The sequence below is a fragment of the Heteronotia binoei genome, chromosome 5 (genome assembly GCF_032191835.1).
Source record: "Heteronotia binoei isolate CCM8104 ecotype False Entrance Well chromosome 5, APGP_CSIRO_Hbin_v1, whole genome shotgun sequence".
NCBI lineage: Eukaryota > Metazoa > Chordata > Lepidosauria > Squamata > Gekkonidae > Heteronotia > Heteronotia binoei.
The window spans coordinates 95,680,842-95,708,576 of record NC_083227.1 but is presented as its reverse complement, the minus strand read 5'-3'; the positions used below and the strand labels follow the sequence as shown (position 1 = coordinate 95,708,576).

The following is a 27,735-nucleotide window of genomic DNA, read 5'->3' as shown; positions in this document are numbered from 1 at the left end:
ATTTTTTAAAGGGTGAAAAACCCCCACAGAAGCCAAGGAATAGTTATTTATTTGTTTTATTGGACTTATCACCCTCCCTCCCATGCACAGCAGGCTCAAGGTGGGTAATAACAGTGTTAAACCAATACCATAAGTTAATTGTTAAAACCAGTTTTCAGTACAACACAATATCAGGCATCAAAAGTCATTTTGAGGGAAGAAGAAAGAAAGGGGCTCAGAAATTGGCCTGCACGGACAGGACAGCACTGCTGGTTAGCCTTTTCACATCTTTAGACAATTACAAGAGCAGTCCTAAGCAGGGGTGCCCAGAATCCTACTTGGGTCTAGTAAGTGGAGTTTACTCCTAAGAAAATAGTGTTAGGACTGCACTGTACCCTTGTTTTAGGAAAGCAGAGATAGAATTACCATTTATGTCAGATTAAAGACAGCGATGTAAAAATTTGGTCCAAAGGAGGAGGAGAGCTTGGAGTCTCAGAGTGACTTGCAATATCCTTGTCTTCCTCTCCCCACAACAGACACCCTGTGAGGCAAGTGGGGCTGAGAGCTCTGAGAGAACTGCTCTTGAGAGGAACAGTTCTGTGACTGACCCAAGGTCACCAGCTGGCTTTATGTGGAGGAATGGGAAATAAAACCCAGTTCTCCAGATTAGAGTTTGCTCCTCTTAACTACTACATGAAACTGGCTCATACTCTTGTTTTACTCTGGGGGCGCACCATTCCCCAACATGTAGTTTACTGTTAAAAAGCAACTATACGGTAGAGAGAAGGGGTTAGCTCTTCTCCCACCTCATCTTTTTTCCTTGTCAAAATCACTGTTGTCATGACTCTACTATCCTGGCTACTATTAGCTCCAGTAGGAGCTTTCTCCTCTTTTCCTGGACTAATAACAGCCTTAGGAGTAGGGATAGCTTAGAAGAAACTGGTGTGGACTGAAGTTGAACTCCATTTTTACCCAGCAACTTAAGCCTGATCCAACATGTTCTCCCTTACAGTTGCTTTTTAAAATTAAACTGTAAGCATCATGTGTAGTTTAGTCCTTATTCTCTTAGATCATAGGTGGGGAACCTTTTTTCTGCCAAGGGCCATTTAGAAATTTATAACATCATTTGCAGGCCAGCAGGAACTCGTTAGCATATTAGACCACACCCCCTAAGATTAGCATATTAGGCCACACCATCTGGGATATCAAGTGCAAGTTGAACTGTTGGTAGCTGGCTCCCACCGCCCACCCCTGCCAACCCTCCCTCCCTTCATGCAGAAACTGCAGCTGCTCCCATCAGACCCAAGGCACCCACATACCCCACCAGCCATCCTTCACAACACGCACAACTCAGGCTCCAGAGAGAAAGAGAGAGAGAAATAAAGAAATGAGGGGGAAGAAAGGGGAATGAAGAAATGTGGGGAAGAAATGGGGGAAAGAGAAATAAATGGGGGGAAGAAATAGAAAAGGAAAATAAAGAATTGGAAGGGGGAAGAAAGGGAAACAAAAAAGGGGGGAAGAAATAGAAAGAAAGGAAAATAAAGAAATGAGAAGGACACTTACTTGAACTTCCACAGTGACTCTTCCAGACCCTGCAGCGATCTGGGGAGGCCGCAACGCAACTGGCCCCCATGACCCCAGCCAGCCCGCTGGCCTCGGGGAGGCTGTTGCCCAGCCCAGTGATCTCTGCTGGTCAGCCGTCCCTGAGGAAGCCCCTGCCCAGTGTCCCCTGGCCCAGCAATCTCAGCTGGCCCCGCTGGCCCACAAAGACAGCCCAACGATCCCCACTGGCTGGCCCTGGGGGGGGGGCCTCTGTGCTGCGTGCCCAGCCCAGCAACCCCCCACTGGCCAGGTCCAGGAAGGCCACCATACAGCATGCCTGGCCCAGCAATCCCCGACAGGGAGGCTGCCGCATGGCACACCCAGCCCAGCAATCCCTGCCGGCCAGGCCCAGGGAGGCTGCCGTGCACTGGGTCTGGCCCAGCAATCCCTGCTGGCCGGGCCTGGGGAGGCCCAGCAATCTTCATTGGCCAGCCAGGCATGGGGAGGCCCAGCAATCCCTGCTTGCCAGCTGGCCCCAGGGAAGAGGTTCCCCACCCCTGTCTTAGATGCATTGTATTCATCTTTGAAGCTAAGGACATTTACTTCTGAAATTAAATTAGTAAAAAAAGAACTCTAATCCATACTAGACATACTGCTTCATGATATAACTTTAAGTCTGGTAATTGAAATCCTCTTTCTTTTGTGTCTGTTAAAATTTGCATTTTAATTCTTGATTGCTTCCCCACCCATACAAACTCTGAAATTTTTCTTTGCCATTTATTAAATTGTTTGCTGTTTTTCACTATCGGAATTGTTTGAAACAAATACATAATTCTTGGTAGAATATTCATTTTTATTGCAGCTATTCTTCCAAGCAATGACAAATTAAGTTTATTCCATTTTACCATATCTTCATTCATTTTATGCCATAGCTTTTCATAATTGATCTTCTTCGTGGTCTCTGCACTTCACACTCATGGGATAGAGCGCCTGCGCCAATCCCCGAATCGGTACCTAAAAAGCCCGGGATTTTTTTGCGCTCGGTGCCAGCAGGCATGCGCAGGTGTCCCAGTGCGCATGCCCACCAGCGCCAGAGCAAGGATCCTGCCAGTTCCTTTCTGACCGCTGTGCTGAGAGGATCTTCTTTCGTGTCCCCGGTCGGTAAAGTAATTTTTGGAATGCTTCTGCCTATTGTATATAGCCCGTTTGTTGTTTTCTTAGTGTAGTTAGTTAGTTAGTAGTTTAGATAGTTAGTGTTGTTGTAAAAAAAAAAAAAGTTTGTTGGACTTGCCCTTCGGGGCTTAGTTTCCCCCCCTGTTTTTCCCCTCAGAGACTTTCCTGGGTGGGTTTTTTCCTGGGCGTCTATGGAAAGACGCTGGGTTTTTTTAAAGAGGTGCTGCTCCTGTGGGAAGAAGATTGTCCCCCCCCCCAACGGCCATTCCCTCTGTCTTCTCTGTCTGGGCGAGGGACACCGCGTGGATTCTTGCACCCACTGCCTGAGTTTTTCTAAACAAACTCGGAAGAATCGAGCGGCGAGGCTTTCGGCAGCGCTAGTCGAGTCGGCACTTTGTTCTCAGAAGATGGCATCGGCCCCGTCGGTACCGATGGGAGAGGCCGCAGCTCCGACGGTCATATCGGCTGAGGCTTCGCCGATCAGGACCGAGATGCCGGTCGAGCAAGGGCATTCCACTAAACGGCCTTCTGAGGGGGTCTGTGGACACCCCGGCTAAGAGGCATCGGGATGATTCGGGGACCTGATCATCTGTGCCTAAGAAGGTGAAATCAAAGGAGAAGTGGAAGAAGAGACCATCCTGCACTCCTTTGCCTTCGCACAATGCTTCGGCATCGACAGCTCCACCGAGGAAGATCTTGGTGTCCCCGCGTCATAGCCATCCGGTGTCGAGAGGCAGTGCTTCGCAGCTACGCCTATCGCCATCAGAGCACGAGATCGAATTGACTCAGCGCTCCCACTCTTCAGGGTCCAGGCGGTGCAGCGAGAGCGACTCGATCTCAGAGGTGGAGATGTCTGCGCCGATGGAGCCTTCAGCACCGATGGTTCAGGTGAGAGGTCGGAGGGAGCTAGAACCGACTGCGATAGCTCGTCGCTTCCCACCGCTTCTCCCATGGGAACAACGTCAATGGCCTCCATATGCCTATCCCTATCCACCGTACTAATGGTACCCTCCACGGGAATTTGCAGACTGGGACCAGCAGTCCGAGGAGTCTCACATGTCCCGACTCTCTCAGCAGTCCAGAAGGCGTCCGTCGGCATCGATTTCCGTCCTGCCCGACACACGGGGAATGGTGGTGGAAGAAGTCCAACCTCGATCATCGGGGTCGATTCGGTCGCCTATGAGGGAGTCAATGCCAGTGCTCTCGGAACACTCCCTGCGCAGAGAGTCTTCATCATCGGACTCTGAGGGCGGTCCCAATGAGCCGGATCGGGCTTTGGAGCCTTTGCCTGTGTCTCATATGGCTGAGGATCTTCCTATCTCACCTTCGGAGGATCTGAAGTTGTATGGGGACCTGGTGAAGAGGATGGCACTCTCCCTTTTGCTGCCGGTGACCCAACCACAACCCGTTGTAGATGATACCGTGTTCGACATTATGCAACCGGACACGTCTACAGCGGTTGCCCTACCGGTAACAAAGGTAATTCTTCAAGCCGTGAAGGAGCCTTGGGTGAAGCCATTGTTGACACCGGTGTCATCAAGGAGGCTAGACCATATGTATCGGGTCCAAGAGTCGGGAGCGGAGTTTCTCTTCACTCATCCGAAGCCTAATTTGGTGGTCGTTTCCTCCTCATCGAAGGCCCAAAAAACGCACTCTTCTCCACCAGATAAGGAGGGAAAGAAGCTGGATAATGTAGGGAGAAAATTCTACTTGGCTGGGGCCCTCGGAGTAAAGGTATCTAACTATGCGGCATGCATGGCTAGATACCAATACTTGGTATGGGAACAACTTACCCCCCTTCTGTCTTCCCTAAGTGACGAGAAAAGATCGGCTGCAAAGAAGTTTCAGAAGGAGGGCTTTGCTGTAGCCAAACAACAATTGGCTGCAGCAAAGCATATGGTCGATGTCTCAGCAAAAACCATCACCTCTGCTGTTTGCCTCTGCCGTCACTCTTGGCTTCGATCCACAGCTCTCCAGCAAGATACCAGGGCCTTTGTGGAAGACCTGCCCTTTGAGGGTGAAGGCTTGTTCAGTTCCACCACTGATAGTACGCTCCAGGAAATGGACAAGAGCATAAATACGTCCAGGAACCTGGGAGTGCAGAGGCCATTTAGAGCTGCAAAGCAGAAGCAGTGGCACAAGCCTTGGTCAAAGAAACAGTACCAGAAGTTCTCCCCAGATCAACAATGGAGACCTCACTCGAATCAACCTGAGAGTAGGTCCCCATACAGGGGGAACAACAGAAATCGTTTCGCTTCGGCTCAAAACACCGGCAAGTCCAAGGGCACGCGCCCTCAAAACCAGGGCCTTTGACTTTCTCGTAGCACGCGTCATTGTCTCCATTTCTTCTCTCTCTATCTGCCTCCACCCCTTCCTGTCAGCCTGGGAGTCCATCACTTCCGACTGGTGGGCACTTTCCATCGTAGCGGAAGGCTACAAAATAGATTTTGTTCAGATTCCGAACTAATCCGTGGTAATTACCACACCCCCTCCCCACCTCTGCTGGCGGAGGTGAACAACCTCCTACAGAAACAAGCCATAGAGAAGATTCCGATGGAGGCCAGGACGGGAGGTTTCTACTCTTGTTACTTCCTGGTTCCCAAGCGGGATGGGGGTTTAAGACCAATCATGGATCTTCAGAATCTAAACAAATTTATTCTGTACCAGAAGTTCAGAATGTCCACTCCGCAAACAATCCTGCCCCTCATCAACCAAGGGGACTGGGTGGCAACTCTGGACCTCAAGGATGCATACTTCCACGTCAGCATACATCCTGCGTTCAGACGTTTCCTTCGGTTTGCAGTAGGTTCTCAACACTTCCAGTTCAAAGCCCTTCCGTTCGGCCTGTCCACTGCACCTCGGGTGTTCACGAAGATGATGAGCGTTGTGGCTGCCCATCTCCGGGTTCAAGGGATAGTCGTCTTTCCATACATTGACGACTGGCTCCTTGTGGCAGAGTTGAAAGAGAGTTTGTCATCCCACATTACCGTCACTCTTCATCTTCTCGACACCTTGGGTCTGCAGGTCAATTTGGAGAAATCACACCTTACTCCATCAAGGACAGTTCAGTTCATAGGGGCTTTGCTGGATACGAAACTGCATTGTGCGTTTCTGCCTCAGCAGAGAGCGGTGGACATTATCAACCTTGTGCAACTTCTGCAAAGTCGAAAGTGGGGTACAGCGCAGCAGCTGCAGTGGATGCTGGGGCTGATGGCGTTGACGACAAGCGTGCTACTCTTTGCGAAGCTGAGGATGAGAGGCCTACAACTCTGGTTTCTTTGTCAGTTTCGACCATTGAGAGGCTCCCCTCGAAAGAGGTTTGTCATTCCACCTGCGACTCTTCAAACTCTGCAATGGTGGAAGTTGAAGAGCAACATTTGTCAGGGAGCTCCATTTCATCTCCCTGCACCTTCTGTGACTATCACAACAGATGCATCTTTGTGGGGTTGGGGGGCCCACATGGATGGTCTGTGTGTGGGGGGCCCTTGCCCTCTGAAATTGACTCACTGCCACATAAATTATTTAGAACTGCTGGCAGTTCATTTTGCTCTCCGCTCTTTCCGCCCCTTGGTTGCGGGGAAGAATGTTGCTCTGCTAACAGACAATACCACTGCCCTGTGCTACATCAACAGGCAGGGGGGAGCAGTCTCTCGACGGCTCTGTGCATTGGCACTGGACCTTTGGTTGGAGTGCCTGGACTACGACATCTTCATGAAGGCTGCACATCTCCCTGGGGTCCTAAACTTGCAGGCAGACTCCCTTAGCAGGGGCGTGGCTTCACCGCATGAGTGGGAACTGCATTGGCACTTCCTCCAACCTGTCTTTCAGCTTTGGGGTATCCTCAGGTGGATGTCTTTGCCACAGCCGAGAACAGGAAGTGTCCTCTGTTTTGTTCCAGAGGGGGTGCAGATCCAGAGTCGTTGGGAGATGGTCTGCTGTTTCCGTGGGCAGGTCGGTTCCTTTATCTGTTTCCGCCTCTGCCATTGTTGACGAAGGTGGTCAACAAAATCACAAGAGATAGACCATACTGCATCCTGGTGACTCCTTGGTGGCCTCGCCAGAACTGGTTCCCGATTCTGCTCCAACTGGTGAGGGGGGTCTTCTACCAGTTCCTGGCAGAACCGGACCTTCTGTCAGCTCAGGGAGGTCATGTACTCCATCACAACGGGCCCCACCTGAAGCTGACAGCGTGGCTTATCGACCCTGTGGGTTTTCTAGCAGAGTCCAGCATGTCCTGAATAGCAGGAAACTTTCCACCCGCACTTCCTATGATAGGAAGTGGCGGAAGTTCCTTCAGTTCCTAGTTGATCCTTCAGTTTCTCCCCAAAGGGTGGGATTGTCGGTAATTTTTGAATTTTTGTTATCCCTGGTGGATGCTGGCCTTGTTTTTTCCTCCATCAAGATTTATTTGGCAGCAATATCTGCGTTCCATGAACCAGTGGAGGGACATTCTGTTTTTGTACACCCTTATTCTAAGAGGTTTTTGAAGGGTCTGCTTAGGCTTCATCCCCCATCCAGATCGCCCCCACAGTTGTGGGATTTGACTTTGGTGTTGGACAGACTGACTCATCGTCCCTTTGAGCCGATGGCCACGTGTTCGTTACAGCTTCTCTCATGGAAGACTACGTTTTTGGTAGCCATCACATCAGCACGTTGTGCAGGTGAGCTCACGGTGATGCGTTGTGACTACCCATACCTTGTTTTTCAGGAAGCTGGAGTTTCGTTAGCTTCTGATATTTCTTTTCTCCCCAAGGTGGTTTCTCAGTTCCACCTCAACCTAGAAGTTTGGTTGCCCACTTTTCATCCTACGCCTTCCTTGGATGAAGAACATAGGTTGCATGCTTTAGATGTAAAGCGTGCTTTATTGTTTTATTTAAGTCGTTCCAAGAGTTTTCGCAAGGACAAGCAGCTTTTTGTTTCATACGCTGCCCCTAAGTTAGGTTCCAGGATTTCGTCTTAGAGGTTGTCAAAATGGCTCACTGAGACTATTAAACTGTGTTATTTGTTGGCTAAGAAGCCATTACCTGGGCCTATTCACGGCCACTCTACAAGGGCGATGGCGTTCCTGAAAGGCGTGTCCCTGACGGATGTTTGCAAGGCTGCCACCTGGTCCTCTCCACATGCCTTTATGAAGCACTACGCGCTGGATGTGCATGCTCAACAGAGGACTCGTTTGGGAACTGCGGTGCTGCAAGCTGTTTCTTCCGGTTGACCGTCTTCCCGCCTCCAGGTATGTCTTGCTTGCTAATCTCCCATGAGTGTGAAGTAGAGACCACGAAGAAGATAGACAGGCTGCTTACCTGTAACTGTGGATCTTCGAGTGGTCATCTGTGCATTCACACTACCTGCCCTGTTTCCCCAGTGCTGATGGTCTCCCTCCAGTAGGGGCTTCCAGCGGTCAGGAAGGAACTGGTGGGATCCTTGCTCTGGCGCTGGTGGGCATGCGCATTGGGATGCCTGTGCATGCCCGCTGGCGCCGAACGTGAAAAAATCCCGGGCTTTTTAGGTACCGATTTGGGGATCGGCAAGCGCTCTATCCCATGAGTGTGAATGCACAGATGACCACTCGAAGATCCACAGTTACAGGTAAGCAACCTGTCTTTTTTATATAAGTCGATATTTTTCATTGTGATCTCCACACCCAGATATTTTACTTTAGAGGTAACTTCACGTCCTGTTAGCTTCTGCACTTTTTTGTTTACTCATTTGCATGTTTTTGCATAAAAATTTTGACTTTTCTTTATTGATGTAAAATCCTGCCATTTCTCCATATTCTTGTATCTTACCTAGTAATAATGGCGTTACTTGTATAGGATTTTCATTTATAAACATTACATCATCTGCAAATGCTCTGTATTTATAAGTAAAGCCTTTTAGTTTCAAACCTTCTATTTCTTTATCTTCTTGAATTTGCATCAGCAAAACTTCAAGAGTTATTATAAACAACAATGGAGAAAGAGGGCAACCTTGTCTTGTTCCCTTACTAATTATCATATTCTCTGTAAGATCCGCATTTATGCAAAGTTTTGCGTACTGTTCAGTATATATTGCTTTCACCATTCTTATAAAGCTTTCCCCCAATTCCATTTTTTCTATCACTGCAAACATAAAGTCCCAGTTTAAATTATCAAAAGCTTTCTCTGCGTCCACAAAAAATAAAGCGACTTCTTTTTCTGGATGTCTTTCATAATATTCTACAATATTTACAACAGTCCTTAAATTGTCCCTAATTTGTCTTTTGGGAAGAAATCCTGCTTGTTCCTCCTTGATAAAGTTCATCAAGTATTGTTTAAGTCGTTTTGCTAAGATTCTTGTGTATATTTTATAGTCATTATTTAACAATGAGATTGGTCTATAGTTTTTTACATTCGTGACATCTCTGTCCTCTTTCGAATCAACGAAATTACTTCTTCCTTCCATGTATTTGGTATTTCCCCTGCAGTCTTATAATATTCATCAGTTTTTGAAGCTTTGGTGTTAACTCCTCTTTAAGGGTTTTAAAAATTTTTGCTGTATATCTATCTGGACCAGGTGCTTTTCCATTTTCATTGAATTAATTGCCGCTTCAATTTCTATTTTCCCAATTGGTTCATTCAAAACTTTTCCCATATTTTCTGTTAAGGGAGCTATTTTAATTTTTTGCAAATATATTTCCATATATGGGTGATGTTGTTGAATAGAAAACTTTTAGCATTGGAAGGCCATGGAAATATATTTGGTTGGCATGCTTATATGTACTATGGGAAGAAAAAGATGGATGGATTTTTCTCTCATCACTATATAAGAAGTAATCTGTTAAATACGTGGATGAAATATAGAAAATATGGAGATGAACGGAAGCCATTGTGGATAGTGCTAGCAGAAGTAATTAAAATATCAGCTGAGAAGGGTGGTTATCATATAATCAATTATTAAAAATGGCAAGATAAGAGTTGAAAATAGCTGAAGAATTGAATAATAAGAATGAATGGTTCCAGATGCAACAAATAAAGAGCTTGGTGGAAAACAATATTAAAAATGAAGGAATAAGGAAAGAGCAAACCGAATTAGAAAACGTTCTGCTTGGAGATAATAATAAGTTGATTTCAAAACTATATAAACTATTACTGAAATGGTCTACTGAAGATGAAGTAGTAAAATCTCAAATGATAAAATGGGCAATTAATGTAAATAAAGAAATACAGATGGAAACATGGGAATACTTGTGGAAGAACTCTATGAAAATTTCGACATGTTATAGTATTAAAGAAAACTGTTATAAAATGATGTGTAGATGGTATATGACTCCTAAAAAGTTGGCAAAAATGAATAACAAGATGCCAGATAGATGTTGGAAATGTAAAAAACATGAAGGTTCTTTCTACCATATGTGGTGGACTTGTGAAAGAGCGAAACAGTTTTGGCAAATGATTCAACAAGAAATTTGTAGAATCTTGGGATATGAATTTAAGAGAACTCCAGAGACTTTCTTATTGGGATTACAAATGGAGAAATTTCCAAAAGAAGATAAAACTGTAATCTGGTACTTGCTTTCAGCTGCTAGGACATTATATGCGCAGTTATGGAAGCAAGATAAAATACCAGAAAAATGGGACTGGATTGTAAAAGTTATGTCATGGAGTGAAATGGATAGACTTACAAGAATCTTGAAAGACTATGATTTAGAGGGATTTAAAATGGACTGGGATAAATTCAGAAGATATATAGAGAAAGAATGGAAAGTGAAAGGACATTGGGTGATTTTTGAGAATACCAATTAGGTTTTTAGAAGAAGAAAGAAGATGAACTATAATAACTGAGTGGGATTTTATAAAACATAAGAAATGTGTTTTTGTATTTCTTTACAAAATGATATATATATATATATATATATATATTTCTTTTTATTATTAAGTTTTTTTAGTATTAAAGATACTTTTTGATATTAAAATGTTAAGTAATTGGCACCGACAAAAGTCAAGATTTGGGGGGAGGGGAGGAGGGAAAAGAGTAATGTATGGGGAAGATATTAAGTGTTTATTAGTATTGGATATAATTACCATATATTACCAAATAAAATTGTTTTAATCAGTATAAAAAAGAACTCTAATAAAATTGCCTTTCATTTCAGCAGACTAAGAACAAATACATTAAACTAGCAACAGCTTGTGTACTACATACAGGGCTCCAGGATAGCTGGAAATGCTATGAGGAAGTGTGGATCTCAAGAAAGGCATTTGATCTGAGCCCCATGAAGAATGTGGCATGAATCTTTTAGGAGTAGGGAGGGAGCTATTGTCAGGAGTCCAGATACCTGTTTATTACAGAATTTGCTGTAGCCAATGGTGCTTTTGAAAGATGCTTAGGTGAAGACTCTTCTTTTTTCACATGAAGGGAATTAACTGTTTTCAAGGCAGCCACAGGCTATGTTAGATGATGTAGCCTGATTTTGTGTTTGGTACACAGGTGAATTAGCTACAGGTCTAGGGATGGCATCATGTACAGAAGAAATCTGGATCATTAATGGGGATGGTCCCTGAGAACAGCCTACTGTTATAGAGACCAGGAGAGTATACTTGACTGCTTTGGCTGTGTCTACAGATTTTGAAGAAAGAGTGATATATTTATTTTTTCCAAACAGGAACGAAGGCCTTTTCTTGCATCAGAATGTAATGAACTGCCTAAAGCTGAGAAATGGAGACGTCAGGTATTCACTGTCTGTGATAGGCTGGCATGTCCTCAGTGGCAGTCTTACTCTCAGTGCTATACTTTCTGAGGGCATCCAGAAGATTTATTGTATTTTTATAGCCTTATCTTTCCTAGTAGATCAAATCTGACAATATAATTAAAGTATAAAAGACATAGCTTCTTGACCTGGACACTAAAACTCTAAAGCAGGGGTGGCCAAACTGTGGCTTGGGAGTCACATGTTGCTCTTTCACACGTATTGTGTGGCTCTCAAAGCCCCCAATGGCCCCACTTGCTGACTTGGAGAAGGCATTTGTCTCTTTAAATCACTATTTCAAGTCAAGCCAGTTGTCAGCTTGGAGAATGCATTCACAGTTAAAGTTGCTTTCTTTCCACAACTCCCTCCCCCCCCCCTCTATTTTCCTTCCTTCTTTCTGACTCTCAAACTCTTGTGACTCTCAGACATATGACATTTATTCTATGTGGCTCTTTCCTTATGCAAGTTTGGCCACCCTTGCTCTAAAGCATGCCAAAAAAAAGGAAATTAGGTGGGAGGGGGCAGTCAGCAACACATGGAATCTCCTCTTTTGTTAATAGTCTCCTTTTTACCTGTCCTCACACCCAAAGAATTCTGCTCGGTTTATGAACCACAATATCCTGCTTCAGCTTATATTACCACGGTCTGTTTCATTTCAGTCTATAAACATTAAATAAACACTAGACTTTAGACTGGATATGCAGTATTTTTAAAAAGAAAACTTGTTTCTATAGGTGTTACATAACATTTTTTAAAATAGCAGTTTTTGTATAATTTGTCTGATAAAAAACTAACTGCTGCGTTTCCTCCCCCCCCCCCCCGAACAAAAAAAAGATTATTGGTGAAATTTCCAAGAAAGTGGCACAAATTCAAAATGGTAAGTTCTTGATAAAGGGCAATATTTAATGTTCTTATGCATTTGCAGAATATGGTTTTAATTAACACTGCTTAAGTCTGTAACTTCTTTTGGCTTTTGACTTTAAAGGGCTGCCACAGCTGAAGTCTAACCTCATTATGGTGCACTGATAAAGGTGCTGCTGTTCCAAATCATCTATAACTCACAGTTGTTAAGATAGGATAATGAGATTGCAAATTTAGTACTTGGCAAGTCTATCTCCAAGCAGCCCTTTTTGGAGTCGTTATTAGCAAGTCTTATTGATGCCACTCTGAGTTTAGTTTGTAGTGAGTTTGGTATATTTAGTTTCTTTGCAGAGCCATGTGAAGCCCTACCATTAGAGGGAAAAATGAGTTCCAGTACGGTATAACCAATGAGGAAGAAACGATGCAGTCACAGTCAATGTTCCCTCTAAACTGCATAGTCTTGTGAGCAAAAATTCTACTTTGTGAGCTACTGGCATTAAAGTTGTGAGCTACTGCATAAATTAGTGTGCTCTGGGGTCATCCTTCCTGAGCTAAGACAAAAATGTGTGAGCTGGAGGCTAAAAATCTATGCTAGCTCACGCTAACTCAGCTTAGAGGAAACACTGGTCACAATGTGATTATTCATATTGATTTATTTTTATTTAACAGTAGCCTACAGTTCTTGCAGAAAGAATAGGAAGAATGACTTCTTGAAATGTCTTCTCAATTCATCAGTGATTGAAACAACTGTACCGTTTCTCTTTAAAAATAGCTGGTTTGGGTGAATTCAGAATTCGTGACTTAAATGATGAAATTAACAAACTTCTTAGAGAAAAGGGACATTGGGAAGTCCGGATAAAAGAGTTGGGAGGACCTGATTATGCAGTAAGTATAAAACAAGAACTGGATTTATTTATAGTAATGTGCAATCAATACAGATTTAGCAATCTTTAATTCTAGCCAAGGGATGCCTGATTGTTGCATGCAATTAGCCACACATATGTGAGAAACTCTACATGCCAACAAGTTGATATAAATTGTTGCCCATATAATTTGGAAAGATTAACCCCCATTAGTGATTCAAATCTGAACAAACTGGAATTTTGCCTATAGTGTCAGGTTCTATACCAGGGGGAAGTATTAATTGCTTTTGTTTTTTAAATAAAGAGAATTGGGCCAAAAATGCTGGACCATGAAGGAAAAGAAGTTCCAGGAAACAGGGGATACAAATACTTTGGAGCTGCTAAGGACCTACCTGGTGTCAGGGAGCTTTTTGAAAAGGAACGTAAGTGTTTTTTGTTACACATGTGGATCTTTATAGATTAATACCATAAAAATAGCAATTTACTGGTCTGAAGCTGTGGAATTTTCAGGTAGAGTGCTATAGGAGTTGTTTTGTATACTTCCTATTTTGTTAATGGAAAATTCAGCTGCAAAATTCTGTTATACAACTGATTGCCTTACTCAACTTTTATGCAGTTTTAACCACTGTCTTAATTTAAAGCTGCTTAGTTGAACAAAAAGACATTTATTTGAAGCGCATACTCTCATAGCCTCTGTTCTGTTCAAAATTATTCCTTGCATGAAGAGAACAACAATCTCCACCCTAAATTGGTATCAGGGGCCACAAAGACCCCAAGCTGTGAGGGGGGAAAACATGTTAATATTCCATAAACAGGAAAATAATGAGGTCCCACTTATGGAGGCACATTTTACCCTGCCTACCTTGTTCTTCAGTTGCCACTTTTGAACACCCCCTCCCCCAAAAAGCTGATGCTGGAGGTAGGGGGAACCTCATGGAAAACATGCCATGTGTAGTGGTATTGAGGTAGGAATGGAAAGTGTAGAATGTTCAAGTATCTTATCTCCCAGCACCAGAGAGTTGGGTCCTTTTGTGCAGTAGCAGAAAGTGCTGGGTGTTCATCAGTGTTCCCAGCTTTCCCCGTTCCCTGGCAACCATTTCTGACCCTGGGAAAGGGTTGAGGACCCACCTGGAGTGTAACACCCATGCAGGGTGGGAGGCTGCAGTATGTGTGTGTGGGGGGGCAAATAGCTCCCTCCTGCCACACAAATGAGCAGGGGGGTCCTTGTGCTGATCTAACACAAGAGAATTAGTACATAGGATTGGTATTGTGGCCTTTGGTTGATCTTTTAGTTTTACGGAAAACAAATAGTTATAAGTACACCACCAAAAAAATTATCAGCATTAAACTCCTGTTGAGCCCATTCTGAGTTTGGCTCTTGGCTTTTTTTTTTTTTTGAGAAGCCATGTTGGATCAGGCCAGCGGCCCATCAAGTCCAACACTCTGTGTCACACAGTGGCAAAAAATGTTATATACACACATACACTGTGGCTAATAGCCACTGATGGACCTGTGCTCCATATTTTTATCTAAACCCATCTTGAAGGTGGCTATACTTGTGCCCGCCACCACCTCCTGTGGATCAATTTGGATCAATTTGGATCAATTCAAGCTGCATTTTTCAAAAGCAATGTTATCTTTACTGTGAAGTTAAATTAAATTAAATGAAAATGTAACATATTGTTGAATAGCACTGACGCAGCAGGATTTGTTTTTACACAATCATATTGTTGCGGAATTATGGCTGGATTGAGTCTCAGTTGTCTGCCTAGTGCTATTTCAGTTTCCATATTAATTAGATTCTGTAGTTGAAATTTTAGTTCTGTTTCCCAGCAGGCTTTAGGATGCTTCACATCACATCAAATGATGTGACCTTCTTGGTTCATATAACAGCTGTCTTTTAGCCTTACCTGACTGGAATGTTTACAGTATATACTATCAAATTCTACTTAGATAATCAAAGCCTAGCTTCCAGAGACTGGCTTCGTTAACCTTGACTCTGGCATAACCCAGCTTTCTTAGACCCTTGTGATTCCAGAGAGATAGAGAGAAAGGATTGCGCACTGCTGTATACATCACTGTATGTCAGACACTTTTCACATAGTAGATTGACAGTTATATTGGCTCCTGTGGATGAGAAAAGGTACTTAATTTGTGAATGTATTCTTCCTCCTAGCTGTTCTTGCCAACAACCCATTTCTCTGGAGCATCCAAGGATATCCTTCATAAAATTAGTGTTCAGTGTTTAAGTATTGAATTTTGATTAATGGTGTATGAGACTTGTATGTTGTAAAGAATTTACATTTGGGATTGAATTTATATAAGATGCTTTTTTAGAACAACCATCTTCCTTTCTTGATGCAACTGGGAAACCAGATTCTCTTCCTCCCCAAATGAACACAATGAATATGGGAGTGCTTAATGGGTTCCTGCACTGCACATTTCCCCAACACATGTACACAATGTGAATGTTGGTGTTTGGAGCCTTTTCAGTGGTGGCAGGAAAAAAGATCATGCTTAAGAGCTTCCAAGGAAGAAAGTAGTTGGTTGAGTGTTGGTGAATGCTTGGTAGAATCTCCTTAGCGAGCTATTGTTTTGCTTCCATTCACATTTTCTTTCCACCTCTCTTCAGCCCTTCCTCCTCCAAGGAAGACTCGAGCTGAGCTTATGAAGGCTATTGATGCAGAATACTATGGCTACAGAGATGAGGATGATGGTGTTTTGGAACCATTGGAACAGGAACATGAAAGAAAAGGTACTGTGAATTAAATAAGGTTGCACCTCCACAATTCCAAAGTACAGTTTCCTACAGAGAGCTGCATTAGCGCTTTTCAGATGGCTCTTGCCAGTTTCTTCACTATGTAACTCTTCTGTTTTGTGTTGGTAAAAGAGGGCAAGTAACTGCTCTTGTATTTTGACTTATGCTGTGTATTATTTAACACTTCAGTAATGCTGCTTGTTTTATTTGAACTTTGTTGATTGCCTGAAGATAGGCTTCTTACTGATCAGAAGAATTTAATAAAGCGCCCTAATTAAGCTTTGTATATGACTGCTTACATGCCAGCAAGAGCACAGGATGAGAGCTGGAAGCATCAGTGGATGGCATTGCTAGGGCAACTGGTCATGCCATCAGTCCTTAGCAAGGAAAAAGTAGGGCACCAGCATGTTGATCTAAAGATTGTATTATACTGGTCAAAAGCTATGGCTCTGCAAATTTCTTTATTTTTCTTTCCTTCATTTCCTGGCTTGTGATATTCTCAGTCTCTCCGTTTTCCATCTTCCCAACAACCTTATTGAGGGAGGTTAGGTTGAGTTGGTATGCAGTCACCGATCAAGCTACCATGTCAGAGTAGGGATTCAAACCCAAGTCTCCCTTATCCTACAACACTGTAACTGCTTGCACTATGTATAGAGTTGTTGTAGATATGTTAGTTGCCATCCAAATGACGATTTAGAGAACTGAAAACGTGTGTGCTCTCTTCCCCCCCACACACACTTGCAATTCCCTCATCCTTTCTGTTTCTCAATAAAACATAATTTGCCATTATATTAATTTATTTATCCCAACCAATTAAGACTTATTACATAAGGTATGTGAACCAAGAAAGCAAGAACTGCAAAACCATGGTCAATATGCACTTTGCTACTCAGACTTCAAATCACACTATGGCTCAAGTAAAGTTTGCCCAGTTTATAAAGTTTGACAGCCCAGATTAAAATACAAGTTAATCTGTCATGGAGATGTTCTGCTGCAAGTGTGCAGACTGCTCCTTTTTACATACAGCACTCAAATAGTAATGGTATTGTTCTTGCCAAATAAGCTAAGCTCAGAAAATACTGCTGAAATGTATCAGGCTATTTATTTGAAACTGCTTGTTTAGCAGTTCACTGCTGTAAATAGATCTTCAGTTCTGTTGCTGCTGACCATATGGGTACAGAGGAAACTAATTCATGTATTTGGAAAGGAATTAGAAAGGAGTAAGATGGAGTTCCAAGAGGAAATAAGAAACCTCCTACTCTTGATTATGGCAAAGCAGTGCATAAATAGATGTGAGCATGACCTCCTGGCAGAGTTCCCTTCCTGCTATCATTCTGGTACTTTGAATTAAGCTAGTTGTCTTAGTGGTATAGCATAGCATTCAGGAAATTGGCCAAACCTTTCATAAATGAATATGTTTTAATTAGATTACGGAGTAGATACAGCACTGATCAAATTACAGTTTATTTCAAGTGCTGAGGTTTGGAATGAGAATTGGTGAGCTTTCTGTGCTCTGTGTAGAGCTTATGGTTAGTAAGTCTTTGCAGTTGATAGATTGGGAAGGGGGCTTTTGGATGAATTGTTACTTAGGTACTTTAAAAAATCCTCTTGAGGGAACTCTGAAAGTATAATCTCAAATAACCAGGTATATTTTCCATTGGCTCTCTGTTTATTTATGTACTTTGGTATTCTGCCCTCTCACCATGAAGCTCAGGGAGGCATACATTATTGTGCCGCCTTCTTTTTTCTTTTCACAATCGCTATATGATGCAGGGTAGGCTGTGACAGTGGCCAGTGGTCACTGAGCAAGCTTTACAGCAGAGTGGAGATTTGAACCCAAATTGCCTAGATTAGGGGTGTCAGACTCATTTGTTATGAGGGCTGGATCTGACATAAATGAGACCTTGTCAGGCTGGGCCATGTATGTCATAAAAAGTAATCCCAGGTAGAAGAGATATAAACTTTATTAAGGGTACAGACAAACACAAAGATTTTCTTAAAACGTGTAAATATTTCGGTTATTTGTCTTTGATAACTGACACCTCTTGCTCTGAATTATTGCATCAAAATCTGGAGATGATGTCTGTGCTGTAGCAATCTTGAGTATGCTGTTCACATCTTCTTCAGGTGTGTATCTGTAAATTGCAAACCTACTTTTGATTTATTGACATTCATTAAAGAAATCTCATGGTCAATGCTCTGTGTCCTAGAACCCAGGAGAAAACATGAAATAGCTGGGCATTATGAGTTTTTGTACATAAGTTGCTTTGTGTGCTGGTGAAGAACATGTGAAGGCACCATGACACAGACTGAGGGCTATGTGTTTATCTATAAAGCTATAGTCTTCCCCAGAAAAATAATTGCAATTCCTATGAGACACTGCAAGAATAGAGACTGCAATGTAAAGTGGAATGGGAGGGAAGGGGCAAGGCAAAATGCTGTTACACCTTAAATAAAATGGTGTTGGTCTTACAGGTGCCTTTTGTATTTCTCCCCGGGATTGAGGCAGCTGAGTAAAGCAGCATCTCTCTCTTTCTCAAGGGAGGGAAGAGGAGCATCAGCCAGTGGAGGAGCTTGGCTCTGTAACTCTGCTGTGTGATTGAGAGAGTTGGCACAGCTCTGCCTTTGAGGGAACTCTAGCTGTGCCAGGCTCTTTCAGGCATGAAGCAAAGCTACAGAGCCAAGCTCCTCCATTGGTTGAGACTCCTTCTCCCTCCCTTGGGGAAGAGGGGAAGAGTGAAGAGAGGCTGATTTGCTTGGCTGCCTTGATCCTACGGAAAAAACAAAAAGGCGATGACAGAAGCAGGAGAGAGGGAGAAGGAAGCAGACCATAGACAGTTACTCAGGGGCCAGACAGAAGCCCTCTGAGGGCTGAATCAGGCCCACAGGTTGGACATTTGACATCCCTGGCCTAGATCTTAGTTGGATGCTCACTGGACATTTGTTAATACATTGTCAGTTTGGTTTCCCAAGGAATCTCCCAAGGAATTATTAGCTCTTGGAAGATGTTAATAGCACCTGTTCCTATGCCTTTCCCCCCAGTTTGGAATCTCCACGTGCTAGTCTCATAACTGATCACTCAGTTTAGTGGTCATTCTTTTCCTTCTCTTGAGGTTTTATTTGACGGATGTGCAGGCAGCAGGAAGGAGACTGCCTTCTTTTTACTATACAAGGGAAGGGTGCTGGGCCATTCAAGGATATAAAACCTTGATGTTAAAAGGTAAAGATAGTCCCCTGTGCAAGCACTAGTCGTTTCTGACTCTGGGGTGACATTGCTTTTGCAATGTTTTCACAGCAGACTTTTTACGGGGTGGTTTGCCGTTGCCTTCCCCAGTCATCTACACTTTCCTCGTAGCAAGCTGGATATTCATTTTACCGACCTCAGAAGGATGGAAGGCTGAGTCAGCCTAGAGCTGGTTACCTGGACCCAGCTTCCACCAGGATCGAACTTAGGTCGTGAGCAGGGAGCTCAGACTGCAGCGCTGCAGCTTTACTACTCTGCGCCACCAGACCAAAATGTTTGCGCTTGAAGAAACATCCACAGGGCATAACAGCAAAAGTTAACTTGTCAAACAGCTGAATTTACTTGTATTTATTTCTTTGATTTTTATTCTACTATCCCCCGCAGGCGGGCTCAGGACAGATCACAAGAGTCATATATAATAGATAAAATAATAAAAACATTAAAAATGTTTAAAATATTAGATAAATAAAATAAAAATATTAGAAGTTGCTGTCCCTAATGTTTTAAATGGTTTAAATGTCTTATAATTTTAAATATTTTATAATTTTAAATGTATTAATTAATTTTAACTGTTTTATGCTTAAATGTTATTATGTGGAATTTTATGCTGTGAGCCGCCCTGGGCCACTTGTTGGGAAGGGCGGGATATAAATTAACAAATAAAAATAATAAATAATAATAAGCACAATAGTTAATAAATAAAAAAAATCCAGTAAAACCTAAAGATGGCAGCCTAATTCTAGGAGTTTAGTTACCATTTGCAGGAAGCTAGTTAGGTGGTCATATGCAGCAACCCAGTGAAAAAATAAATACCACAGTTATCTCACTTGACCTTTAGGCAATGGGATATTTGGTCCTTGTCCCCAAGGTTCACAGATTCACCACCACCTGTCAGTCTTCATTGTCTTCGGTACAATGCTTATGTAATATTTTGTATACTTTTTCAGTTATAGCAGAAGCAATGGAGAAATGGAAAACAGAGAGAGAAGCTTGTCTGGCAAGAGGGGACAAGGAAGAAGAGGAGGAGGAAGAAAACATCTATGCTGTAAATGATGATGAGGTACTGTAGCAGTTCCAGGCCTTTCTACCCTACTCAGAACAGTGTATCATGGATGCAAAAGAATTACATGCAGAATGGCTTAATTGTTAACTAATTTGGATAGCCCAGCAGGTTTTAATTCTTCATCATGTACACAGTGGATACGGTTTAATTCTGTAAAACTTTGATTCATGTAAGTGGAGAGGACATGACTGTCATCTGCAGGAATTGGTTTCCAAATTTAAATTGATGATTAGAAACAGTATGTTTTTTTACCTTGCACTTTTCTGCAGTTGGGTGAATTAACTGGCCTACAGACTTGGGAAGCCATGGGGACTCCTGAGAATATAACTGTCCTTCAGCCTTCTGTAGTAATTGTGTCAGTACACAAAATAAGGAAATAGAAGAGAGAATTACTTCATTTTCCTATTTCTGATACTTCAGCTGTACAGTTCAGGGTCCTTCTGAACTCATATAAATAGAGTTCAAAGTGCAAGAGAGTAGAGCTTAAAACCTACATCAGCTTGCAGTCTGAAACCCTTTTATCTCATGCTTTTTTTCTCCCAGAAGCAGTTTTTTTCTATCTGAGCTCACTTGTTGGGGATCCGGGGCTGGCACATGGGAGTAGACCAGGTAGGCAGCCGCCTACCCCACCTCTGTCAGCTTCCTGGGTCTGCGCAGACCTGGGAAGGCGAGAGCAGTCAGGCAATGTGTTGGCATATGCTCTCCTGCAAGGGAAGGAGGGGTCAGAGGAGAGCCCGCCCTGCCCAGCCCCTTTCACCCAGAAGGCAAAAGCGGCCAGGCAGGGTGTCGAGACACTCCTCAGAGCCTGCCTTCCCTTGTGAGGGAAGTGGCTAGGCAGGGTGGCGGTATGCTCCTCTGAGCCTGCCTTGCCTTACAAGGGAAGGTGAGCTTGACGGAGAGCCCACCCCACCGCTCTTGGCTTCAAAGTCCAGAGTGATGGGGCGACATGGCAGCCTGTGCACTGCTGCACACAGGCCATTGCCCCACCCTTGCCTTCCTGGGTCTGCCCATGGAGAGGGCAGGGCCAGGGCAAGTCTGGCCCTGGCCCTGTGGGGAACAGCTGTGCCAAGCTGGTTGTGAGTAGAAGGGAGTGCAGGCGGGAGTGCATGTGTATGATGGTCCATTTCACACTGCTGAAGTTAGCCAGAATGCCTTTTTCTAGTGAATTTGGGGAATTTTAGTTAGGCAAGATGGCAAAATTAGCGCAGGTTCAATAACCTACATATACCAGAGTTGGTACTTCGCAGGAGCCATTAAGTCAGTGATAAGATATTGGATATAAAGCAAATTTATTTATTAAAGGAGACTTAAAGCATACAAAAGAAAAATCATAAATTCATCACACAGCTCAGAACTAAGAAAAATGGCTAGGAAAAGATAGAGATGTTTGCATTAGCAGGAGTATTGTTGGTGGGTGATATGTTACCTGCCCAGACGAGAAGCAGAGATTCAGCAGTGAGAGAAGGCAGCAGGAGAGTCATGAAACTGATCAGGAATTGGGGTGACTCATTCAACAAGGTAGCTATCAGGAAAAAGTTACACCTGAATGGCAGGAGGGTCTGCCTTAAATAGCCAATTTTGTAACCGGGGCAGGTTCCTGTGATGGGATTTCCTGGTGGGTTGATGATTTCCAGGAAATGTAACAGTAGCACCCAGAGAGCGATTAAGGTGTCCCTGAGTAGAAACATACACAAAGAAAACTGGAATGGACAGTTTAGGGTCTAATGGTTGATGATGGTGACACCTCTTGGGGAATGTGGGGAGAACAAAAAGAATCGGGAAGAAGGGAGATGGGTAGCAGAATCTGGCTGATGATAACTGTAAGATGATGAGTTTAGCCCAGCAATATTCTATTGAGGTGCCATTTGGATAGGTGGCAGAAAGACTCCTTTGTACACCAGTAATCATTATGGTTGCCTCACATAAGTTCTTTTGTCTCTGGCTGGGCAGCCGACATCTGCATGATTAAAGCTGATGCAAGGGACTCTGGAATGCAGTGTGTGGTGAAAACGCAGTTTCTTCATGGCTGCTATGGAAAAATAGTGTGTCATTTTGAAATCTCAAGGAACATGGCTTCCCCTAGGTCTGCCACTAGTCTTGTCTCTGTGAAGGCAGGGCTGCAGGTGCCTGTAATGGGCTGGACAGCTATAGGTGAAGCCTGGTCTGAAGTCATTGTAGTTTCTGTAGGCAAAGTGGTCTACATAATAGTTCCAGTGAGGGGTGCCTTGTTCCTGGTTTGGCTCAACACCATGATAGTCCAAGAAGACCAAGTGTCCAAAAGCTGGTGTGGCATGAGTGTTAGTCTGTGTGTACTCCATTAATGTCCAAAGTCAAGTGTGGAGGTTTCTGGAAACAGAATGCTCTTTGGCAACAAAATGTGTTGTTACTTTGCACAGACACCTCAATTGCTAACTTGTAAGATTACTTTCCAGTAGTGTACTAAAGGAAACAGGAAACTGCATTAATGTGTTCTGAATGTGTTACAGTCCGATGAAGAAAGTAGAAAGGAGAAGGAAGGTGAGGATAGCCAGCAGAAGTTTATTGCTCATGTCCCAGTGCCATCACAACAAGAGGTAAGAAACAAAGAGAAAAGGCAAGATGCATAGATAATTTCAAGCTTATTTTGGCATTTAACGCAAGACAGGCAAGTCACTGGAATTGTTGACAGGGGGTTCAGGAATAAGAAATGAAAGCAAATGCTACTGTGTTCTGCCAAAATCACCTTCTCCTTTGGTGTTGCAGCCATCTGTGCCACATCTTTCAATATTCCCTGAGGGCTTGCCAGCGCTCAAGAGCCACTGTTTGGAGGGCACAGTGGAGGAAGACAGTAGATACCTTGCCCCATGTAAACATCACAGCATGATATGTGAAGTGGCCTACAACTAGGGATGGGCATGAACCAAACCACAAAGCAAAATGTGTCAGAAATCTTGCCCTGTTCATGGTTTGTGAACCAAAGTTCTTGACGAGTCTACTGTCACAAACTTTTAAAGCAGTTTGTGGTGGTTTGTGGATAGAGCAGAAAGCAGGGATTTAAAGGGACTCTGCTTTCTGTTCCCTGGGAAAACTGCAAAAACAGCTGAGTGGTAGTGCAGAAGACATCCTGAAACAGCTGAGTAGTGGGGGACACGTTTCAGCTGTTTTTTGGGCTGTCTTTAAAGGGACTGCATAGGATAGCCTGAAACAGCTGAGCTGCTCCCTTGTCAGCTGTTTTTCAGGCAGGTGGTCCCTTTTAATGGGGTTTGTTGGGACCATGAATCAGTTCAGTTCACAAACAACCATGAACCACAAATCGACATGAACTGCATTTTCCTGACCATCCTTAGCCTCAATCTGCAGTGATTCCTAAGTATCACCACAGTGGAGTATCTGCAGTGGAATATATCATGGAATTTTTGCCTCTGTTCCTGAAACATAGTGATGGAGGTTGTTTATCATTTAAAATAGCAAGTCAACTTCCCAAATTCTGTGACTGCAGTAGTAGCCTTTGGCATCTTGCTGAACTTTTGATGGGTGACAGTGTTCTTAAAGGTAAAGGTGCAAGCACCAGTCGTTTTCGACTCTGGGGTGACGTTGCTTTCACAACGTTTTTATGGCAGACTTTTTATGGGGTGGTTTGCCATTGCCTTCCCCAGTCTTCTACACTTCCCCCCCCCACACACAGCAAGCTGAGTACTCATTTTACTGACCTCGGAAGGATGGAAGGCTGAGTCAACCTGGAGCTGGCTACCTGAAGCAGCTTCCGCTGGGATTGAACTCAGGTCATGAGCAGAGGGCTCCGACTGCAGTACTGCAGCTTTACCACTCTGCGCCATGGGGCTCTGACAGTGTTCTTAGTCCTCTTTTAATAACGCGTTCAAAGTCTACAGTGTCTGTGTAATATATTTGATGGCTGACTGTGCTTAACCTGCAGATTGAAGAAGCTCTTGTCCGAAGAAAGAAGATGGAACTTCTTCAGAAATATGCCAGTGAAGCTCTTATGGCTCAAAGTGAAGAGGCTAAAAGGCTTCTAGGACTGTAAATAGTTCTTGTGACACTTCTGTTTATAATCCATCCTAAAGCAGCGAATGACTTTGAGAGCAGCTACTTAAAGTGCTTTGATTTTGGAGAAAGTCATGTTTTCATTGCCAGTGCTTAAAACTGCAAATGACCTTCTCCTGAGTTGATTTCTTTGCATCATCTCCTTCCTATTCAGTTTTATATTTAGCCTTCCCAAAGACATCAGATGACCAGCAACCTTGCCTTTAACCTCTCATTTTCTAGTTATCCTGGCATTTGCTTGATTTCTGCTTTATGTAGTAGTTCTGGGGTGGCCAACAGTAGCTCTCCAGATGTTTTTTGCCTACAACTCCCATCAGCCTCAGCCATTGGCCATGCTGGCTGGGGCTGATGGAAGCTGTAGGCAAAAAACATCTGGAGAGCTACTGTTGGCCACCCCTGTAGTAGTTTCTACTGTGGTAAATGCTGCTGGATTAGAAAGTACATACTCTAATATGCAGTGGCATTCAATAGCATTTATCAGAAGGCTTATTTAGCTTATGCTGTGACCTGCAAATTTGGGATAGAATTGGAAAGCCCATTTTATAGCTTTTGGAATGTTATTGTTCTGATGTTGTAGCAGAACTGAAGTGCTCTACCCCAAACAATGCTGCTTTCAGTAGCGTGCTCAAAGCAATTCAGAGTAGCTGTTCATTTGGTTGGATTTCAAAAGTACTGGATATTTCAGCAAGTAATATTGTAAATACTGCTTGACCTTTGTAACTTTTCAAAACTTTTTTTCAGTAAAACATTTTTTATAGAGATCAATTTATTCCTAACTTTCAGTCTGTCCTGAAAAGAATGAAGTCATTGAACTGAAGTTCTTCGGTTGTTTTAATCTGTGTTGTTGCATGGGAAAGGTGCTCTCAGTCTAGATGGTAGCAACAAGATGATAACTGAATCAAAAGGATATAGAACTGTTTGAAAAAACTAACATTGTATGAGAAGCCATCCAGTTACAGAGCTGTATTGCAGTGCAGTGCCATTCTGTATCAGTCCAAAAGGTCATATTATTTACCTGCTGCAACCTACTTTTCTAATGTAACCTATTTTTTTTAAAAGAGCCTATATGGCCACTAGTACTGTAAAACTAAAGGAATGCTAAAGGGGGGGGGGTCAGGTTGGGGTAGTGGGTAAGAGTCATACTAGGATCTGGGAGACCCAGGTTCAAATCTCCACTATGCTGTTGAAATTCACTCAGTGACCTTGAGCCAGTTACATACTCAGCCTAACCTGCCTCACAGAGTTGTTGTGAGGATAAAATGGAGGAGAGGAGAATAATGCAAGCAGCTTTGGGTCCCCAGTGGGAAGAAAGGCAGGGTATAAACGAAGTAAAAAAAATAAAGCTAGTTTACATTTATTTATTTGTTGGTTGACTGACAGACAGATCCTGCTCTTCCCACAAAGCCGGCTCAGGGCAGGTTCCATCAGAAAATTAAAAACAGTCAAGAACAAGTTAGGGCCCGCTCATTCCACCAAGAAAGTACTGGCCCTAGTAAAGGTAAGCTAGACATCTCTGGAGACCACCAGGAGGTGTTGAGTTGCTGATCTTAAGAACCTGTGGGGCTCATATGAGGAGAGGTGGTATAGCTATATAACACTGTTCTAGGAACTCTGCCTTTTCTGTTCATTCGGTCTGTTACAGACTTGTGATCAAGAATTCAGTCAACAAGCTCACTTCAGGAATTGCTTCGTCTAGTTCCCCTCTTTCCTTTTGTAAAGAACTTTAGTGAGCAAAGCAATACTGTAAAATGGAATTTTTATTTTTTGAAACATTTATATTCTATGTTTCCTTGTGGTTCAAGGCAGTTTACAATAATAGTTAAAATATGTTCTTGACTTTTTCAGTGTAGATATGTTGGTCTCACTCTTAATACGTTTACTTGTGTAAAACCAAGATGGAATGAGTGAAGTTTCACAGAGCATAAGGAGCTGCCTGATGGGACACTGAATCATTAGTTCATCTGGCTCACTACAGTCTACTCTGATAGGTAGCAGCTCTCCAAGGCCTCAGGCCAAACTCTTTCACAGTCTTGCTACTTTTTATATTATTTATTGAATTTATAAACCATCCTTCCCCCAAAGGGCTCAGGGCAGTATACATCATTATCAAACATACAGGAATTAAAATATGCAATAAATAAAATCAATAAATCAACAAACATCATCCAGATGGTCAAAGGCATACACTGTATTTCTCTCCCTCCATAGGACGGTTCACAGACCAGACATACTAAAGGCCATGCTAGAAGGCCATTGCTGTAAGTGGAACATCTCTGTCTTGCCCTGCGGAACTGAGCTAGGTCCTGAAGGGCACAGATGGTACTAGGCTGAGATTTCCACCAGGGCCAAAAAAGCTCAGGCTCTAGTTGAGGACAGCCAGATGTCTTTTGGGCCTGAGATCACCAGTAAATTTTGATCTGAGTGTAAAGCTCTTCAGGGGACATACTGGGAGAGGTAATCCCAGAATGTTAAGAGCCTTTGAAACTGATCTGGTACTCAACTTGGAGCCAGTGCAAGTGGCAAAGCACAGGTTTAATATGCACTGTCATTGGAGTACACATAAGTACCTGTGCTGCTGAATTCTGGACAAGCTGTAATTTCTGTGTCAGCTACAAGGTTATAAGGAGAGCTAGTTAACAGTAATCCAGCCTTGAAGTTACCTTTGCGTGGATCACTGTGGCAAGGTCCAGGATAGAGAGGAAGGGGGCTAATTGACTTTCACAGTTGGAAAACGCCAGCCTGACAACATTTACAACCTGAGCCTCCGTTGATAAGGAATCCAGGAGCACATCCAGGCTCTTGATGGTCAACACTTGTTAGCAGCATGCCATCAAGTGCTGGAAGTTGACACCCCAACCTTGTGTCGCCCCCCATCACCACAGGAATTCTATCTTTGAAGGATTCCATCTCAGCTGGCTCTGCTTCCAGTTCTGTAGCAGGATTAGATGGTGGCAGTCGGCTGGATATCCATCAGTAGATTCAGCTAGTAACTGCAGCCTGAAACTATGCACCAGCTGGGCAAGAGGAGTGCCCCTTGGGAAACCCCGTTTACCAAAGGTGTCAGGGCAACCTCTTCTCTCCAAGCGCCACCTTCTGTCCCCAATCATGGAGAAATGGAGTAAGCTATTTCAAGGCTACTCAACAGACTCCTACAGTTTCACTGGAAGCAAGGGAGAGGGAGGTGCTTCTTGCATGTGAAGCATGTATTTTCCCTCTGAGTTTATTTCCCTTTTTTCTGCATTTTAATCAGTTAAATGGAGTGAGAAATCCATTAAGGAGCACAGAAAGACACACCAGGAATACTAAGGGTAAACCTCAACTTATTGTGCAATGGTCATTGTTAATTGCTGTACAAAGAAGTTACTAGTCAGTTGTTAAAAAAAATCACAAGGGACATCCACAGTTGCAAAAAACCCTAGTATACAGTTGTTTGTTTTGCTGTTGCTGGCATTTATTCACCTAATATCTAGCTATTTATACACAGTGATCATCTGGTTTTTCTGGTCT

The 27,735-nt window shown here is 43.3% G+C and overlaps 1 protein-coding gene across 1 annotated transcript in view; it reads left to right on the top strand.

Moving 5' to 3' along the window:
• The window catches only part of ISY1 (ISY1 splicing factor homolog), a 31,199-nt gene extending 6,206 nt beyond the window's left edge, over positions 1 to 24,993 (top strand). Inside the window, exons 4-11 of the mRNA XM_060239853.1 lie at positions 11,315 to 11,380; positions 12,233 to 12,275; positions 13,032 to 13,144; positions 13,427 to 13,544; positions 15,755 to 15,877; positions 20,072 to 20,184; positions 22,674 to 22,760; positions 24,101 to 24,993. Of these exons, the coding sequence (XP_060095836.1) occupies positions 11,315 to 11,380; positions 12,233 to 12,275; positions 13,032 to 13,144; positions 13,427 to 13,544; positions 15,755 to 15,877; positions 20,072 to 20,184; positions 22,674 to 22,760; positions 24,101 to 24,208 (771 nt within the window). The 3' untranslated portion in view covers positions 24,209 to 24,993. The remainder of the gene's footprint in view (positions 1 to 11,314; positions 11,381 to 12,232; positions 12,276 to 13,031; positions 13,145 to 13,426; positions 13,545 to 15,754; positions 15,878 to 20,071; positions 20,185 to 22,673; positions 22,761 to 24,100) is intronic.
• Positions 24,994 to 27,735: the final 2,742 nt, after the last annotated feature.